Raw genomic sequence first — 19,925 nt, forward strand, 5'->3', positions numbered from 1 at the left:
GACGTATACCACCAGCCCGGCCCTCAACCCTGCAGACAGTGCATGGTCTGTCATGACCCATCAATGTCTAAATTGAATGAGGTGGTGAATATAGTGCAGCGCTGATTCGACCTAGGTGTGATGCAGCCCTGTTCGGTTCTGTCCTGTATGTGTTAAGCATATTAGGGAAGTGTGTCCTGCTGGAGTGGGGTGTATTATTCAAATACATTCACACACACACACACAGGCACGCACAAACACACACACAAACACGGAAACACACACACAGGCACGCACAAACACACACACAAACACGGAAACACACACACTGACACCGACAAATCCACTCAGACTCAAAGAGAGGAGAGTGATTGTGTTTCATTCTGGACTCCCATGGCTCACCTGCTGGGGAAAAACTTGTTGGGGGTGGGGGGGGCGGGGGTAATCAACGTAAGGTAATTTTGTATTTTTTTTCCAGCAATCTTTTAACCTCAATCCAATGACATGGTGATTTTTACATTTTTATTTACGTTAGTTAACAACTCAACCAAATGTAAACCAAAACTAGATGCTGAAATGACATCTGTTTGGAAAGGTGTTGACCAGTTAAGGCATTGTGTGGTGGTGAAAGCAGTAATAGGTGACAAACAGCATGTCACTAACAACCCAACATGTCAGTCAGCCAAAAACCGCCCGTCTCTGTTTTCTCAAAGGCCACACCAACACAGATTATCTGGACTCTGAGATTAAACATATAGTGTAAGAGATTGTTTAGAACAGATTATCCCGGATTCATCTGCTCCGATTAATGTCAGCAAGATACTGTCTCACTGCTTCAATATCTCCAATCAGGAAGTCTCATTTGAGTTGAGACAACAGAGGAGTATTTTTTTAGGCTCAATCTGGTTTGAATAGTTACATCTTCGACATCAGTGTCCTGTTTATTAACCTCTTACCCTCTCGGCTAATATAGCCAGCGCTGTGTCATGAAGATATTGCAATTGGTCGTACTGTATGTAGAAATAGAGAGGAACGGCTAAAATTGTAAAGTAGCAGACAGGCCGGCCGGCGCTGGTCTACTGTTTACTTCCTTAACTGAAATGAAAGAGCTAGCGGGAACAGATGTCTGGGATGGACACACACACACCCTGAGACTTCATTACTCCCTCTCCACACATGGGCTGAACTCGCTGGAATCAGGGCCTGTTTTATATTTTCATTTTATCAGGCTGTGACAAAGGTGTCCTTTTTAATGTTTCATACACAAAAAAAATATTTTTTGTTGTCTCTAAAGCCCCCCTAGCTACTTCATGGGTATAGACCTCTCACAGGAGAATGGTAGCTGTGTGAGTCATACATTGTACGTACTGTAACGACAGAAGTCCCTGAAAGGAGTACTTTCTCATTCACATGCCTCACTTTGATAGATTATAGGCCTTCAATGTCTTTTGGCGTAAAATCGAAAGACAAAAGGGGCTGTTTTTTTCACACCCATAAAAACAGAGTTATTTTTATATATAATTTTATATCCTCTCTAATCTGCTCTTCAGGACTGATTACCGAGATTAATCTAAATAGCTTCACTGCCCGAGTGCATTGTACAGTTAAAAGACAATGCACATCATTGTCACTCATGAGTGTATAAACTCCTCTTTAATCATGTACACCTTTGCTGTACCGTTTAAGTGCCCTCAAAGCATGCAGATTGTTTGGGTAGCTCGGCCAAGGAAACCACATTTAAGAGGTTTTGTGTCTGCACATTAGCTTCGGTAACACTTTTGTTTGGATAGTCCTAAACCTCCTATTCAAACCCAGGGAAGACCCCGGGCCTAGTTTAGTGTGCGGACAAGTTTAGATTGAATGACTTGAGGTTATTTCCAGACAGGCAACACGACGGTAAGAAAAGGGTTAAACACGTTGCCATGCCTACTTGTTCAAGCCTCGTTGAATTAAGGCACCCAACGCACTGTGAACAGTATTACTGAGTCTGAGTCGTAGACAAAGCATCCACGGAAGGACCCTTATGCTTCACCTCTCCTTTTACTCACACTCGGTGACATTTGATTTGATGCTGCCGAGCACTGAAATATACAGACTCGTGTAAAAGAGGTAAAGGTGCTTTCGTATGGGACGAGGGCTTATAGTTGTATGTGTGGGAACTTCAGCGGACATTTATCTAATTATATAGAATTGGGCGGACCTACATTACGTTCGAGTTACACGCATGGATATATAGTTGTGTAATTGCCACCACTTGGAGACTTTGTAAACTTCATGATTTGTCAATTATTTTAACACTTAAGTGATTACGAAAAAGGAGAAAAATATCAGGGAAACAACTCGTTTAGATTATCAGTGACTTTCCACTGATCCTGAACTAGGAGGACCTGGTGGTTTCTATTCCCATCCATGCTGACGTAGCAGCAGGATGAAGAGACAGGGGATGTGAAGGACAGGAGGCTACAGACCTCAGAGACACATGGTCTCAGTGTGAAGTGATGGCCCCTGGCCAGCTTCCTTCAGGTCCCCAGTGAACTGAGAAACGCACCGACAGCGAACAGACCCAGGATCCCAGCACTGCACTGGCAGGGTGTTACCAACGCAATGATATGCCATTTGGACTGTGAAACACACCAGGGGGGGGATCTGCGTCAGTGGGAAAAGGACAAGCAGAGCAGCACTGCTGTCATCCACTAATGGAAAACCCCGTTGTGAAAACGACAGAGGCGTTATTCACGTAGCTAGCCAGTATCTTTGCCGGATCTTAACAGTAAAAGGAGCAGGTGTTGATACAACCTGGTCTCTGAGAATTTCGTATTATTTTGTGTGTAAATCTGAGACTCTCTGTTTAGTATGATATGCTATAGTATGTATTCATTCGTCCATCACACATTTAGTATGATATGTTATGAATTACAATTCATATTATATGTTACGAATTAGCAAACAATTCTAGCTAGGTGGCTAATGTTAGTTAGCTCACTAACATTGCTAGGCTAGGGGTTAGGGTTAAGTTAAGGAGTTAGGTTAAATAATTAAACAAGGGATAGGGGAAGGGTTAGCTAAAAGGGTAAAGGTTAGGGGAAGGGTTAGCTAACATGCTAAGTAGTTGCAAAGTTGCCAAAAAGTAGTAAAACGCAAAAGTTGTCCGTGATAATATTCAAACTCGCAACCTTTGAGTGGCTAGACATTCCCACTATATGCCTACCTATCCACCCGATCAACCACCTTCCTTTCATTTTTGCCTTAAATAAACCAAACAGTCTTATGTAACCAAACCGAATAATACGAAATGCTCCAAGAACAGGTTGGTTTGCAGCAAAATGCCCATGACGCTGTCCTAGTTCATTCACAGTGGGGAAGGGGTTTGAAGAAGAATAGTAACCATCCTTGTGTCCTTAAACATTTCCCTCGGGCTGTGTAAAATTACCCTCGAGTTCCCAATGCTTTGGCTTTAAAATGGCATCCAAATCAAAGGATCAGTAGTAACTGCAAATGAAGGGGATGGACTTAAACAGTCTCTGCTGTGAAAGTGCCTCATTTCAAGCATGAAACAGGAAATGCTGCTGCTTTCAGGAATGTGCATAGTGAAGATACAGGACTCCCTGGTAGAGAAAAATCAACCAAGAGATAAGCCAGAAAGATGAAAGGCACTGGGGTGATGTGGAAAGGGGTTCGCGGTCTACTGTACCACTCGGCCTTTGAGATCAAATGTAGTAAGGATCCACTCAGCACAGAGCCAAGGGCTGTACAGCAACTCAAACCCCCTCAAATATGCGATACTATACATATAATAAAGTGTAAGACATAAAGCCACTGTTCTCCCTTGGAACAAACGTGGTGGAACTTTGGGATCCCAAAGCAGCTGCACGCCCACTTTCAGAGCGAGCATCCTAGTGTGACGTGTGACAGTTGGAGTGGTGCCTGGCAGTGATTGTCACAGTTCACCTGGCGCTGGCTGGCATCCAACGCATCAGACGAAAAGTTGTCTAGCCTAGTGCCAGTCAATGTTTCAGCATGGTCTGATTTTTTATATTAACTTTGCTTTAGTTCACTCCATTAGAGCCGGTTTGCAGAGGTCCACTCCATTAGAGCCGGTTTGCAGAGGTCCACTCCATTAGAGCCGGTTTGCAGAGGTCCACTCCATTAGAGCCGGTTTGCAGAGGTCCACTCCATTAGAGCCGGTTTGCAGAGGTCCAGTTCAAACACGTTGTTAAAGACCTTTGTTGCCACGGTGCGAGCATGAACATAACATCCGCGTTGAATCAAGCTGCAAATCATTGACATAAATACAGCTCCCTGTTGAAAGGGACAAAAGTCTGCTACCAAACAGGAAAATCAAATAGCTGTAGAGATACTGTACCACAACATTTCTACCCAACTTAGCAATGTCCTCATTATAAACCAAGGCACTTTTGCGGTTACTTAAAGGGGACGATTACAGGCTCGTTTTAACAGCGATATGGCATGTGTTTTTTTTCTCCAGAGGGGGGTCCCTGATCCCTCTTTCTTTTTTACAAAAGCTCAGAGATGTGTGAAAAGAGCCTTCAGCCCACTGCTTATTAGTACTTCAAAGGGCTTCCTGGGGTAGCCATGGTGCTATGTTCGGTCTTCATTTGGTTTAATGGATCTTAGCCAAGTGTCTGTCTAATTTCACTTTGCTTCACTAATGACTTTTAAAATTAATTCTACCCTGACCATAGTACTAATAACATGGTATAGGACTTCAAACTGTAGCACCTTCCAAAAAAAGGTAAAGAATGTTGCATACAAACTACGTCAAGGGCAAAGCTGATGGCTAGAGAAGCGAAGAGGCTGAGGAGATTGAATTCATGCCTTTAATAATCCTTACAGCTCCATAAAGAGACTTCTTGATGATTAAGGTGATGGGAGTAATTTGTGACAACCTTCAAGGCATCCTGGAACAACATGGGACCATTGATTATGCTACTTTGCTTCAATACCCGGGTACTCTTGCCCTTGAGGGCAAGGTAGTTTTGGGCATCGAGTGTTTATAGAGAGACCATTTAGAGACCCGGTGACCCACCTAAGGCAAGTCATTATCTCGATGGGTAACCTGCACTCTCTCACACACACACAAACACATGACTCACAGATACAATTCCCATGTCCCACGCACACTCCAGCATTACCTCCTCCTGAAAAGGTCAAGTCCTATAGCCTGCTGTTGAGCAAGCAGATACACTAACTAATCACACAGATTGCTGACTTGACTCTAGTGCAAACAAGTGATGATTGTTCGTCAATGTATTTGACGTTGGGGGATTAAATAATACTTATTAATGGCTCAACAGACCCCATTTCTGCTATCTGGGTTAGTGGTGTATTTTGTAATACACATTAATAGAAATTGACTGAAAGAACCAGTCAATACTCGTTTATACTGATTACAGGATCACTTTATCAGGTAATGCTGGTATATCATAAAGGACATAATTATTCTCTTCTTTACCAAGACTGGAACTTGTTGTAAGCCTAAATTTTAAAAAGCCAAGGAAGGGACAACTGCCTATATCTCTCTGCTGAGTACTGAACTCACATGTTCATCATCTCATTATGCTGGAAGTTAGTGATTCAGAGAATATCTCATTTCTAATTATTTGATTTATGCCATATAACACACACACAGTTAAGTAAAAATACTTTAAAGTACTATTATTTTTATTTTTTTACCCCTTTTTTTTCCCAATTTCATGGTATCCAATTGTTAGTAGCTACTGTCTTGTCTCATCGCTACAACTCCCGTACGGGCTCGGGAGAGACGAAGGTTGAAAGTCATGCGTCCTCCGATACACAACCCAACCAAGCCGCACTGCTTCTTAACACAGTGCACATCCAACCCGGAAGCCAGCCTCACCAATGTGTCAGAGGAAACACTGTGCACCTGGCATCCTTGGTTAGTGTGCACTGCACCCGGCCCGCCACAGGAGTCGCTGGTGCACGATGAGACAAGGATAACCCTACCGGCCAAACCCTCCCTAACCCGGTTACGACAGAGCCTGGGCGCGAACCCAGAGTCTCTGGTGGCACAGCTGGCGCTGCAGTACAGCACCCTTAACCACTGCCCCACCCGGGAGGCCTTTAAAGTACTATTTAAGTAGTTTTGGGTATCTGTACTTCACTATTTATATTTTTGACTACTTTACTTCACTACATTCCTAAAAAAAGAGTATGTAATTTTTACACCATACGTTTTCCCTGACACCCAAAAGTGTCAGAACATCCCTGGTCATCCCTACTGCCTCTGATCTGGCAGACGAACTTAACATTCATGCTTCGTTTGTAAAATATGTCTACGTGTTGGAGTGTGCCTCTGGCTGTCTTAGTTTTTTAAATTTTTTATTACAATTATGCCGTCTGGTTTGCTTACTATAAAGAACGTGAAATAATTTATACTTTTACTTTTGATACTTAAGTATATTTAAAACCAAATACTTTTAGACTTTTACTCAAGTAGTCTTTTATGGGTGACTTTCACTTTTACTTGAGCCATTTTCTATTAATGTATCTTTACATTTACTCAAGTATGACGATTGGGTACCTTTTCCATCTGCAAACTTACATACAGTATATACACATGCACACACAAATTTGAGTTCCCTATTAATTACTATTGTCACAACACACAGGAAACGATTAGGTGATTCCAGTGCACGTTGCATGTTGTGGATGGACTATGGTTGTTGAAATGCACAATATCCTGTTCTGGTGAACTGCTTTAGTTACAGTGCCTTGTGAAAGTATTCGGCCCCCTTGAACTTTGCTACCTTTTGCCACATTTCAGGCTTCAAACATAAAGATATAAAACTGTATTTTTTTGTGAAGAATCAAAAACAAGTGGGACACAATCATGAAGTGGAACGACATTTATTGGATATTTCAAACTTTTTTAACAAATCAAAAACTGAAAATTTGGCGTGCAAAATTATTCAGCCCCCTTAAGTTAATACTTTGTAGCGCCACCTTTTGCTGCGATTACAGCTGTAAGTCGCTTGGGGTATGTCTCTATCAGTTTTGCACATCGAGAGACTGACATTTTTTCCCATTCCTCCTTGCAAAACAGCTCGAGCTCAGTGAGGTTGGATGGAGAGCATTTGTGAACAGCAGTTTTCAGTTCTTTCCACAGAATCTCGATTGGATTCAGGTCTGGACTTTGACTTGGCCATTCTAACACCTGGATATGTTTATTTTTGAACCATTCCATTGTAGATTTTGCTTTATGTTTTGGATCATTGTCTTGTTGGAAGACAAATCTCCGTCCCAGTCTCAGGTCTTTTGCAGACTCCATCAGGTTTTCTTCCAGAATGGTCCTGTATTTGGCTCCATCCATCTTCCCATCAATTTTAACCATCTTCCCTGTCCCTGCTGAAGAAAAGCAGGCCCAAACCATGATGCTGCCACCACCATGTTTGACAGTGGGGATGGTGTGTTCAGGGTGACCATAATTTGCAAAAAAATTCATTAAAAAATCCTACAATGTGATTTCTGGATTTTTTTTCTCATTTTGTCTGTAATAGTTGAAGTGTACCTATTATGAAAATTACAGGCCTCTCATCTTTTTAAGTGGGAGAACTTGCACAATTGGTGGCTGACTAAATACTTTTTTGCCCCACTGTACGTAGTGCACTACTTTTTTGGGCATTGCACTTACCCATCCTCTCTGACCAACCTCCCTACTTTTGTTTCTGTCGGAAGTAGCTAGACCATTAGTATGTATCACATGTCTTGCAGGTGCTCAGAACTATGTAAAGTATGTTTTACATGGCTCTGAGGCCAGGCTGGTGTGTGTGTGCATGTTAATAACAAATTATGAACCTCACCATGTAGCCTGGGGCCCCATCCAGAAAAGCATGTTTCTCCCAATCACCACTTAATTTAGATAAAGGCTACAGCACTGCTGGTGGTGTGGATGTGTCTGATAATTTAGTATGTAGAGTTACTCTCGTCATTCATGGAGCTAGGCAACATCTTGACTGTGGTGGCATATCGCACAAGCATCTCGCTACACCCGCCATAACATCTGGTAAATATGTGTATGTGACCAATACGATTTGATTTGTTCTTATTAGAGATAAATGGCCCCCATATTCTGGTCAAAAGTACCTAGTACCAGAGCCCTAATCAAAAGTAGTGCACTACGTATAAAGGGAATAGGGTGCCAATTGGGATGCATCCAGAACCTTGGAACCTCAGTCCCCTGAAGACATCTCGCCACTGTCCATCTTTGGCAGTCATATCACCTCTATTAGAGAGAGAGAGAGACACACGTTGGAGGGCATTGGTCCTGAGAACTTTCCTTTGTGTAAACCAGCTGGAGATGTTCTGACGATTTAGGGGGAAAAAATCCTGTTTTAGATTCTCGAAAAACAACTGTGACTGTTTTCGTTCCAGTTCATTTCTACCATTGTAAAACTCTTGTTAAAGTTTGACAGAAAGAGGTTTGTTCGGATATGGTTTATATCCTAAGAATATGGTGTTTTTATTCTCTTGAAGGCAAAAAAGGGGACTTACTGAAGTTGTAATATAGCCCGTTTAGCAGACGCTTTTAACCAGTTGTGCGTGCATACATTTGGTGTACGGGTGGCCCCAGTGGCATTGAACCCTCAAACCTTGGTGTTGCAAGTGCCATGCTCTACTGACTGGTCACACAGAATCACTGTGTCCTTAATCAATGTGTGACCTAAAGTTACTGAAGCATCATATCTTTCTCCCTCATATATTTGCATACCCTGTAAATTGGTAGTGTGCTTACAGTCAGTACTCCCCAATGAATAAACCGTGCACTGGGCAATCTGGCACATTCAAGAAACACTGTAAATATGTTTAGGCCCCTGAGATGAGAATCGCAAATTGAGTTTCTGCATTTATTGTTCTTTTCATAATGTATCTTCACTTTGTCCTCCCTCACTCCCTAACTCTCCCTTCTCCCACTTTCTCGTAATATTTATCTCTGTCACTTTTCTAATGACAAAAAGCTGAAATTGCCTGTGAAATGACATGAAGTGCCTCACTATTAATCAAATTAAAATGAAAAGAATAATGATAAAGTTCATTTTCAGGCCAACCTTTTGCTCTCACAGCTCCACAGAGCACAGAGTTCCATCCAAGCCCTGTATTGCTTTCCTCTTCAGGGCCATTCTGTTTCCCTTATTACCTACATTGATATGCAGAGGCAAATAAATCAAAGAATCACTTTGATGACTCTTATATTCTAATTTGTTCCTCTGAAGCCTGCACTTTAAAATAAATAAATGTGCTTGCTCTAACGCAATCCCTCCGAGGCACTTCTCTATGGAGAGCTGTGACGACCAGGGGCTCTGCGTACAGTGTGCATGTGTGTATGCCTTTCAAGGTGTGTTTGATTTAAGATCATCATTTTGAAAGTATGTGTGTGTTTCTGTCCATGCCTAGATACTCTCTCAACAATAGACTATCTACATATACTCCCCAAAAAGACACATTCTGAAACCTCAACCCCCTCAGTGTTTTGATTTCAGATTAAAAGTGACATTTCCTGTATGACACACACCAGATATTTTGGGTTTATGTGAGTGTCTATACTTAAAATATTAGTCCTCTAGAATGCTTTTAAGTCTCTTTAATTTAATAGGATTTGATGGGTCAGCCCCCGGACTTCTCAAATATCTACTTAATTGGAAACATAACACACTTGTATAACTCGGCATACCTACCAGCTATTTCAAAATGTTTTCTCCTCAAGAAGACCATCGCAGACCATCGCAGTCCAGGGCACGTGGTCAAAAGTAGTGCACAACAAAGGGAATAGAGTGCCATTTGGGATCCTTGTTTTGGCTCTGAGATCTCCATGAAAGTGCATCTGTAAATAGAATTGAGGTAGATTTCTAGAGCTTCAGATCCTTTCTTTGGCTGACATATGAATAGTAAGACACGTAAGGTTATGCCTGATGGGAACTGAGCCAGCAACCCTTGACTCGGACAACTCTTGTCCAGCGATACCTTGTCAGGGATAATTGGAAGAGAAGTGGGAGGATACGGAAACATGGGTCCGCTCTCCACTGCCTCCCGAAATGTAGTCCAGCCTGATGAAGAGAAAGGAAGAGGAAGAAAGACGGGGGAGGGGAGAGAGAGAAAAATAGAATGAGGTGGGTGACAGAAAGAGAGAGAGTGAAGAAGAGAGGAGTAAAAATGAGGAGTAAATTACAGTGGTCATTTTGAAAGAGGGAGAAGGAATGAGGGTGAATGAAGGAGAGGGTTAAAATGAAAGATGACACACAGGGGGGTCAAAGGAATTAGTGAAGTTTCTTGTGAGAGAAAAATAAAGAGAGGGAAAGGTAGAGGACAATGTCTACATTGGCTGTACCCCAAACCGTCTCTGGTGGATTAGTCATTAATAATTTAGGAATTCAGATGTTTTTTTCCCCAAAGCTTAAAGGGCTTTGTTTTTGGCAGAACCCGTGTAGCTGTAGCTATGTCAGCCATGTGTGCATACAATCGTGCTTACTTGCGCGCATGTGCCTCCGTGCATGTGTGTGCGTCTCTTGTACAACCACTTACTGTAACATGGTAAAAACAGGTCATCTAGCTGAGTGTGCATTCTGTCACATGTATTACATTGGTAGGAAAGGTTTTTGAATAAACACATGATGTAATGAGCCATTAAAAATGTAGTATAAAGTGGGAGGAATGCTGTCAATACATGTTTTCAGAAAGTATTCACACCCCGTTACTTGTTTTCACATTTTCTTGTGTTACAGCCTGAATTTAAAATGGACAAAATTTATATTTTTGGGTCACTGGCCTACACACAATACCCATAATCTCAAAGTGGAACAAAATTAATTAAAAACAAAAAGCTGAAATGTCTTGAGTCAATAAGTATTCAACCACTTTGTTATGGGAAGCCTAAATACATACATACAGGAGTAAACATTTGCTTAACAAGTCACATAATAAGTTACATGGACTCACTCTGTGTGCAATAATAGTTTTTAACATATATTTTCTTAACGACTGTCTCATCTCTGTACCCCTCAGTCGGGCAGTGAATTTCAAACACAGATTCAACCACAAAGACCAGGGAGTTTTTCCAATGCCTCACAAAGAAGGGCACCTATCGGTAGATTAGTAAATATTAAAAAAACAAATATTGAATATTCCTTTGAACATGGTAAAGTTATTAAAGGAAATCCCCTCCCAAAAACAATATTTTGGGGGGTGGAGCTAGCATGTTGGAGTGAACGGATGTGTGTGAGAGAGGCTCCTGCAACTTTATTGCGAAACAATCTAACCTACTTTACAGCACTTTCTACAACAAACGTCTCTTTCTAATACAATATTAGTAACTTTCTATATGAACATGCCGAGTAATAGGCGACCAAAGGATGACAAATCCTCATCGGAGGCCTCCTCCCCACCAAACAATGAGACGGACATGGCGGAAGGCACAGGTAACAACATGACACTTGCAGAACTTACCCGGGCTCTTGGAGAGCTACGTGTTGCTATAGCTGAGGATTTTAAGGCTACTATTGCTGAACTGGACACCAAAATCGAGAGCACCATTCGAACGGTTGCTTCACAGGGCCAGAGTATTGTGGACCTTGAGAAGGCTTCTGAATTCAACGCTGGTAGGATCTACGAGTTAGAGAAGCTATGCACGTCCTTGCAGGATAGTGTGCAGAGGGTTTCTGAGAAAGTGATCGACCTGGAGGGCCGATCCAGACATCATAACCTTCGCGTTGTTGGTCTGGCAGAGGGGATGGAGGCTGGCTCTCGCCCCACCGACTTCTTTGCCAAGCTATTGAGGGATGCAATGGGATTGGATGTTTTGGCGTGGGATCCCCAGCTGGACCGTGCACATCGCTCTCTTGTCCTAGTGCTTCGCCCAGTAATCATCTGTTGTCACAGTTTCAAGACCAAGGATCTTATCCTGCGCGAGGTTCGAATGAGGGGTAACCTGTTACATAAAGGACATCCCTTCCGTGTCTATGAGGAGTATGCTCCCGGTGTGGCAAAGCATCGCGCCGGCTACGGAGATGTCATGACCAAACTCTACAAACTCCATCTTCGCCCAGCCTTGCTCTTCCCTGCAAGACTCAGAATTACCCCGCCTTCCGGTGAGAAGATTTGTCTCTCCTCGGTTTTGGACGCAGAGAAGTTTATACAGGAATATACGCCAATCCCCCGTACGGGTTAGAGCGCCTTGTCAATGTGTGTTGGAGTCTGCTCATGGACTCGAATCCATACTATGCCATAACGGGTGAAAACGTATGAAACTGTCTCAGCAAGGGATGCCGACTGAAGGTTTATTGTCGCTACCGAACATGTAAGATGCTGAGCCGACCAATGGAGGGCGGTCAGAGCTCTTCTTTAACGTTAATTTCACTGTCATTCCGGCTGGACGACTGATCTCTCGTAGGACTTCAGAGAGATGCCTGTTTGATTGGCCTTCCAGGTTTGATCATTGACACTTTCGGATGGATATACTTATATTCCCCCATTTTTGTTTAGTTTCGTTATTTATTTCTCAAATCTTACATTATTCTTGTTACCATACCATTTATGTATTGCCTGCAGGGGACTTGGGGTGATGGTTGGGGCGGGCCAGACGAAGACACCTGGATAGCAAGTTGGTGTTTTGTGCCGTTCTGCTTCTGTCATAGCCGTGGGCCGCTCTCCCAATTAGATTCCCACCAGCCTTCTGTGGTGCTTGTGTCAGTGTGTGTACATATAATTATTATTTGTATATTTAAGTTAGTGTAGATTATTATTTTGGGGTATGAATGTTTGTGTATGTATATGGATGTATGTATGTAAAAAAATATATATATGTACAGTATGTCACAAAAGTGAGTACACCCCTCACATTTTTATAAATATTTGAGTATATCTTTTCACGTGACAAAACTGAAGAAATGACACTTTGCTACAATATAAAGTAGTGAGTGTACAGCTTGTATAACAGTGTAAATTTGCTGTCCCCTCAAAATAACTCAACACACAGCCATTAATGTCTAAACCGCTGGCAACAAAAGTGAGTACACCCCTAAGTGAACATGTCCAAATTGGGCCCAATTAGCCATTTTCCCTCCCCGGTGTCATGTGACTCGTTAGTGTTACAAGGTCTCAGGTGTAAATGGGGAGCAGATGTGTTAAATTTGGTGTCATCGCTCTCACACTCCCTCATACTGACTGGTCACTGGAAGTTCAACATGGCACCTTATGGCAAAGAACTCTCTGAGGATCTGAAAAAAATAATTGTTGCTCTACATAAAGATGGCCTGGGCTATAAGAAGATTGCCAAGACCCTGAAACTGAACTGCAGCATGGTGGCCAAGACCATACAGCGGTTTAACTGGACAGGTTCCACTCAGAACAGGCCTCGCCATGGTCGACCAAAGAAGTTGAGTGCACGTGCTCAGCGTCATATCCAGAGGTTGTCTTTGGGAAATAGACGTATGAGTGCTGCCAGCATTGCTGCAGAGGTTGAAGGGGTGGGGGGTCAGCCTGTCAGTGCTCAGACCATACGCCATACACTGCATCAAATTGGTCTGCATGGCTGTCGTCCCAGAAGGAAGCCTCTTCTAAAGATGATGCACAAGAAAGCCCGCAAACAGTTTGCTGAAGACAAGCATACTGACTTGCCTAGTTAAATAAATAGCTCTGTCACCTTCCACAGATATCTGTAGTTAAACTGATTAATTTTCGTGGGGATTTCTTTATTATTCTAAATATAGTTCCGTGGGGTGCTGACAATTGACTCTAGGGGGTTTAAACAACTGCTTTCGTTAGCTTATTCTCTCACTGCAGTGGGTTTAAGACAAGTGTTTACTTTTCTTGGAATTAAGTACATTTCCAAGACAAAATCCAAGAACATTATTTTCAAGAATCGAATTTCTTCATAACTTTTTTAATAGGAAGAAACATAGGAAGAAGCTTCAAACTGGTTAGGGCTAGGGGTTCCGCTAGCGGAACATTCACATGTGCAATACACCAAATTAAAGATTGACTTCTTGTTAATCTACCCACAGTGTCCGATTTCAAAAATGCTTTACAGCGAAAGCACACCATATGATTATGTTAGGGCAGAGCCTAGTCACAAAAACACATACAGCCATTTTCCAGCCAAAGAGGGTAGTCTCAATAAGCAGAAATAGAGATAAAATGAATCACTAACCTTTGATCTTCATCAGATGACACTCATAGGACTTCATGTTACACAATACATGTATGTTTTGTTCGATAAAGTTCATATTTATGTCCAAAAATCTCAGTTTACATTGGCGCTTTATGGTCAGTAATGTTGTGCCTCGAAAACATCCGGAGAATTTTCAGAGAGCCACATCAATTTACAGAAATACTCTAAATAAACTTTAATAAGAGATACAAGTATTATGCACAGAATTATAGAAATACTTCTCCCTAAGTCAACAAACAGATTACCGACCATTTCGAATCTCACCATACCTTCTCTGCTATGCAATCTGGTTTCAGAGCTGGTCATGGGTGCACCTCAGCCACGCTCAAGGTCCTAAACGATATCTTAACCGCCATCGATAAGAAACATTACTGTGCAGCCGTATTCATTGATCTGGCCAAGGCTTTCGACTCTGTCAATCACCACATCCTCATCGGCAGACTCAACAGCCTTGGTTTCTCAAATGATTGCCTCGCCTGGTTCACCAACTACTTCTCTGATAGAGTTCAATGTGTCAAATCGGAGGGTCTGCTGTCCGGACCTCTGGCAGTCTCTATGGGGGCGCCACAGGGTTCAATTCTTGGGACCGACTCTCTTCTCTGTATACATCAATGATGTCGCTCTTGCTGCTGGTGAGTCTCTGATCCACCTCTACGCAGACGACACCATTCTGTATACTTCTGGCAATTCTTTGGACACTGTGTTAACAACCCTCCAGACAAGCTTCAATGCCATACAACTCTCCTTCCGTGGCCTCCAATTGCTCTTAAATACAAGTCAAACGAAATGCATGCTCTTCAACCGATCGCTACCTACACCTGCCCGCCTGTCCAACATCACTACTCTGGACGACTCTGACTTAGAATACGTGGACAACTACAAATACTTAGGTGTCTGGTTAGACTGTAAACTCTCCTTCCAGACCCATATCAAATATCTCCAATCCAAAGTTAAATCTAGAATTGGCTTCCTATTTCGCAACAAAGCATCCTTCACTCATGCTGCCAAACATACCCTTGTAAACTGACCATCCTACCAATCCTCGACTTCGGCGATGTCATTTACAAAATAGCCTCCAATACCCTACTCAACAAATTGGATGCAGTCTATCTCAGTGCAATCCGTTTTGTCACCAAAGCCCCATATACTACCCACCATTGCGACCTGTACGCTCTCGTTGGCTGGCCCTCGCTTCATACTCGTCGCCAAACCACTGACTCCATGTCATCGACAAGACCCTGCTAGGTAAAGTCCCCCCTTATCTCAGCTCGCTGGTCACAATAGCATCTCCCACCTGTAGCACACGCTCCAGCAGGTATATCTCTCTAGTCACCCCCAAAACCAATTCTTTCTTTGGCTGCCTCTCCTTCCAGTTCTCTGCTGCCAATGACTGGAACGAACTACAAAAATCTCTGAAACTGAAAAACACTTATCTCCCTCACTAGCTTTAAGCACCAACTGTCATAGCAGCTCACAGATTACTGCACCTGTACATAGCCCACCTATAATTTAGCCCAAACAACTACCTCTTTCCCAACTGTATTTAATTAATTCATTTATTTATTTGCTCCTTTGCACCCCATTATTTGTATTTCTACTTTGCACATTCTTACACTGCAAATCTAACATTCTAGTGTTTTACTTGCTATATTGTATTTACTTTGCCACCATGGCCTTTTTTTGCCTTTACCTCCCTTATCTCACCTCATTTGCTCACATCGTATATAGACTTGTTTATACTGTATTATTGACTGTATGTTTGTTTTACTCCATGTGTAACTCTGTGTCGTTGTATGTGTCGAACTGCTTTGCTTTATCTTGGCCAGGTCGCAATTGTAAATGAGAACTTGTTCTCAATTTGCCTACCTGGTTAAATAAAGGTGAAATTTAAAAAATGCAACCGTTGTGTCAGATTTCAAAAAAATATTTTTGGGAAAAAGCACACCATGCAATAATCTGAGTACAGCACTCGGATTTCAAAACAAGCCAAACAGATATCTGCCATGTTGTGGAGTCAACAGAAGTCGCATTATAAATATTCACTTACCTTTGATGATGTTCATCAGAATGCACTCCCAGGAATCCCAGTTCCACAATAAAATGTTTGATTTGTTCGATAAAGTCCATAATTTATGCCATAATTTATGTCCAAATACCTCCTTTTTGTTTGCATGTTTAGCCCAGTAATCAAAATCCATGAGGCGCGATCACTAGGTGCAGACGAAAAGTCAAAAAGTTCTGTTACAGTCCATAGAAACTTGGAAAATTCCTTTCCTTTTTTTTTATTCCTCCTCTTTAGAATTGCAATGGAACGCAAGCTACCTCTCACGTGAGCGCGCATGACCAACTCATGCCAGAGAGATGGGAGAGACCTTACTCAATCACCTCTCATTCGCTACTTCACAGTAGAAACATCAAACAAGGTTCTACAGACTGTTGACATCTAGTGGAAGCCTCAGGAAGTGAAATATGACCCCATAGACACTGTGTATTCGATAGGCAATGAGTTGAAAAACTACAAACCTCAGATTTCCCACTTCCTGGTTGGATTTTTCTCAGGTTTTCTCAGTTCTGTTATACTCACAGACATAATTCAAACAGTTTTAGAAACTTCAGAGTGTTGTCTATCCAATACTAGTAATAATATGCATATATTAGCATTTGGGCCTGGGTAGCAGGCAGTTTACTCTGGGCACGTTTTTCATCCGAACGTGAAAATGCTGCCCCCTAGCCCAAACATTAAGAACATTTCAAATAACTTTACTGAGGAATAGCAACTTTTCGTAGTTTAAGTATAAGCTTAAGGAAAAAAATGGTGCTTACAAAGAAATGTATTCTTTAAGAAGGTTTTGTGAATCCGGGCCCTGCTGGTCCTGGATGCTTTCCTTTACTGGTGTCTTATTACCTCCAAGTTTGTACACCAATTGTGTGAATTACAAGCTTGACTGATCTAATAAACCATGCATTAGCTGGTCCAATTCGATCAGTCATTCCTGTGGGTTGAAGAAACTGCTGGGCTGCTAGTGATACTGAGGCCTGTGGAAAAGATTGATCAGCCTGCCCAACTGTACCGTTAGAGGGTAAAGGAAGATTATTGTGATGTGGTTTGCTTTGCCACTGGAGGTGGGATGAAGTGGTTAGAACAGAACAGAAAAAGTGATACACCACCTGCTGGAGTCTTGTCTAGCTCTTCAGACTTACTGTAGGGAATATGTAAATTGTGGTACACACACAAAGCCACGCACACACACACACAGCCATAGTCCCACACACACACGCTCACAGACTTACACATACTGTACTAATAGTGCCAAAAACACTCACACACACAAACTTCCCCAATATCTCTTAACTTTCTCTCTTTTTATCATGGTCCTATTATTCATCATTCCATCATATGTATTAACAAAATTATACTGCATAGCATGAGGAAATGTCGTGCTCGCCTCAAAATGTTGTAGTAAGAAAAAAATGTTTTGGCACTAGGTTCAAAGGTCATAATTATACTGAAGTAGGAAAAACTGCACTCACTGCAAACACTGCAACAATTATACTACATACCACCAACCCTTAACCTGGCCACTGTTCTCTCCTCTACCACCAGGAGTATTACAGTGCAACGTATTGACTTAGGCGTCAAGAACAGTGATACATATCTTTTTGCAAAAGATTCACAATGTGATGCATAGCAATGATAGTTGCACTGTACAGTATAATTAATAGGTACCAGTGCTTACCCTTTCCTCTTTTCTCCTCTCTTCCACCAGGAGTATCCGCTGCTTGAGGAACATCATCCACTGGAACCTGATCACAGCTTTCATCCTGAGGAACGCCACTTGGTTCGTTGTACAGCTCACCATGAACCCTAAGGTGCACGAGAGCAATGTGGTGAGTACAGGGAAGTTAACTGTACATCCATTTCAGGCCACTTTATAAGCAATAAACATATACATACAGGTAACTGTCAAAATAAAGGAAACACCATCATAAAGTGTCTTAATAGAGCGCCATCAAAAGTCGTTAAAACAGCTTCAATGGGCCTTGGCAAGTGTTCAAATCGGGTGACTGAGATGGCCAAGGCATATGGTAAACAACCATTCAGTGACCACTTGGGCTCTGTGGATGGGGGCATTGTCATCCTGGAAGAAACCACTCCCATCAGGATAGAAGTGCTTCACCATAGGTTGTAGGTGATCATACAGAAGAGCTGCTGGCTGTGTATTTATTGGTGTTTACCTTACCCTCTAAGGGGATGAGTGGACCTAAACCATGCACCCCACACCAAAATAACACACACAAAATGCACCCCACACCAAAATAACACACACACACACACACAACTAGCTAACTTTGGAGTACTGTCATGTTGTCCTGGTTCACTGTTAATTACCCCTCAGCTCGCCTGCCTCTTGATGTTATTGCTTGTGCAAGCTGAGCGCGCTCAAAGCGACCCAGGGGCTTCCTGAGTGGCGTAGCGGTCTAAGGCACTGCAGTACTACAGACGTCACTACAGATCCCGGCTCGATTCCGGCCGTGACCGAGAGACCCATAAGGCAGTGCACAATTGGCCCAGCGTCGTCCACGTTAGGGGAGGTTTTGCCGGCTGGGATATCCCTTGTCCCATCGAGCTCTAGCAAGTCCTTCTGAGTCCATACTGGAGTTGCAGCGATGGGACAAGACTGTAACTACCAATTGGATATCATGATATTGGGGAGAAAAAGGGGGAAAAGGTACAAAATAATAATAATAAGTGACCCAGTAAGTCAGCCCTCCTCCTCCATCTATTCTTCTTCTATTCTGAAAAGAAACAAGATGGCTGCCGTCAGCTATTAGCCTTGAGAAGTTCTGCTTGTCAGTTGAAAGACGAAGGCTTGACGGCTCGTTTAATTAATTATTTGTGCTAGGTTGTGGAGCAAGTGACCTGCAGAGGAACACAGCATAGTACATAAGTCAGGGCTAACATGTAATATGTTAAAAGCAACAGCACAAGTCAACGGTTGTCAGTTCATAAAATAATATATTGATTGCTTTTGGGAGGTTTTGGGTGGGGTTAATTAAAGATCAATGACTTACTGATTAGGTTTCTTTCTGGGGTTTTTTCTTAGACCACATTCCATTGACATGAACATTTGGAAAATTCAAAATGTATGAAATGTTAGAAACTTTTTCCACATTTTGTTACGTTAGTCTTACTCTAAAATTACACACAATAACCCATAATGACAATGCAAAAACTCGTTTTTATACATTTTTGCAAATGGGTAAAAAATGTAGAACCGAAATATCACACTTACATAAGTATTCAGACCCTTTACTCAGTACTATGTTGAAGCCCCTTTGGCAGCGATTACAGCCTTGTGTCTTCTTGGGTATGACACTACAAGCTTGGCACACCTGTATTTGGGGAGTTTCTCCCATTCTTCTCTGCAGATACTCTCAAGCTCTGCCAGGTTGGGTGGGGAGCATCGCTGCACAGCTATTTTCAGGTCTCTCCAGAGATTTTTGATCTGGTATCAAGTCCGGGCTCTGGCTGGGCCTCTCAAGGACATTTAGAGACTTGTCCTGAAGCCACTCCTGTGTTGTCTTGGCTGTGTGATAAGGGTCGTTGTCCTGAGTGCTCTGGAGCAGGTTTTCATCAAGGATCTCTCTGTACTTTGCACATCTGTACATCTTTCCCTCGATCCTGACTAGTCTCCCAGACCCTGCTGCAGAAATTCACGATTCCAAAACGTCCAATTTGTTGCTT

The 19,925-nt window shown here is 42.4% G+C and overlaps 1 protein-coding gene across 1 annotated transcript in view; it reads left to right on the forward strand.

Annotated features, from left to right (window-relative positions):
• The window catches only part of LOC112225893 (corticotropin-releasing factor receptor 1-like), a 162,467-nt gene that overhangs the window by 119,537 nt on the left and 23,005 nt on the right, over nt 1-19,925 (forward strand). The window contains exon 7 of the mRNA XM_024390012.2: nt 17,947-18,067. Within this exon, the coding sequence (XP_024245780.1) occupies nt 17,947-18,067 (121 nt within the window). The remainder of the gene's footprint in view (nt 1-17,946; nt 18,068-19,925) is intronic.

Source organism: Oncorhynchus tshawytscha, linkage group LG27 (genome assembly GCF_018296145.1).
Source record: "Oncorhynchus tshawytscha isolate Ot180627B linkage group LG27, Otsh_v2.0, whole genome shotgun sequence".
NCBI classification, from domain to species: domain Eukaryota; kingdom Metazoa; phylum Chordata; class Actinopteri; order Salmoniformes; family Salmonidae; genus Oncorhynchus; species Oncorhynchus tshawytscha.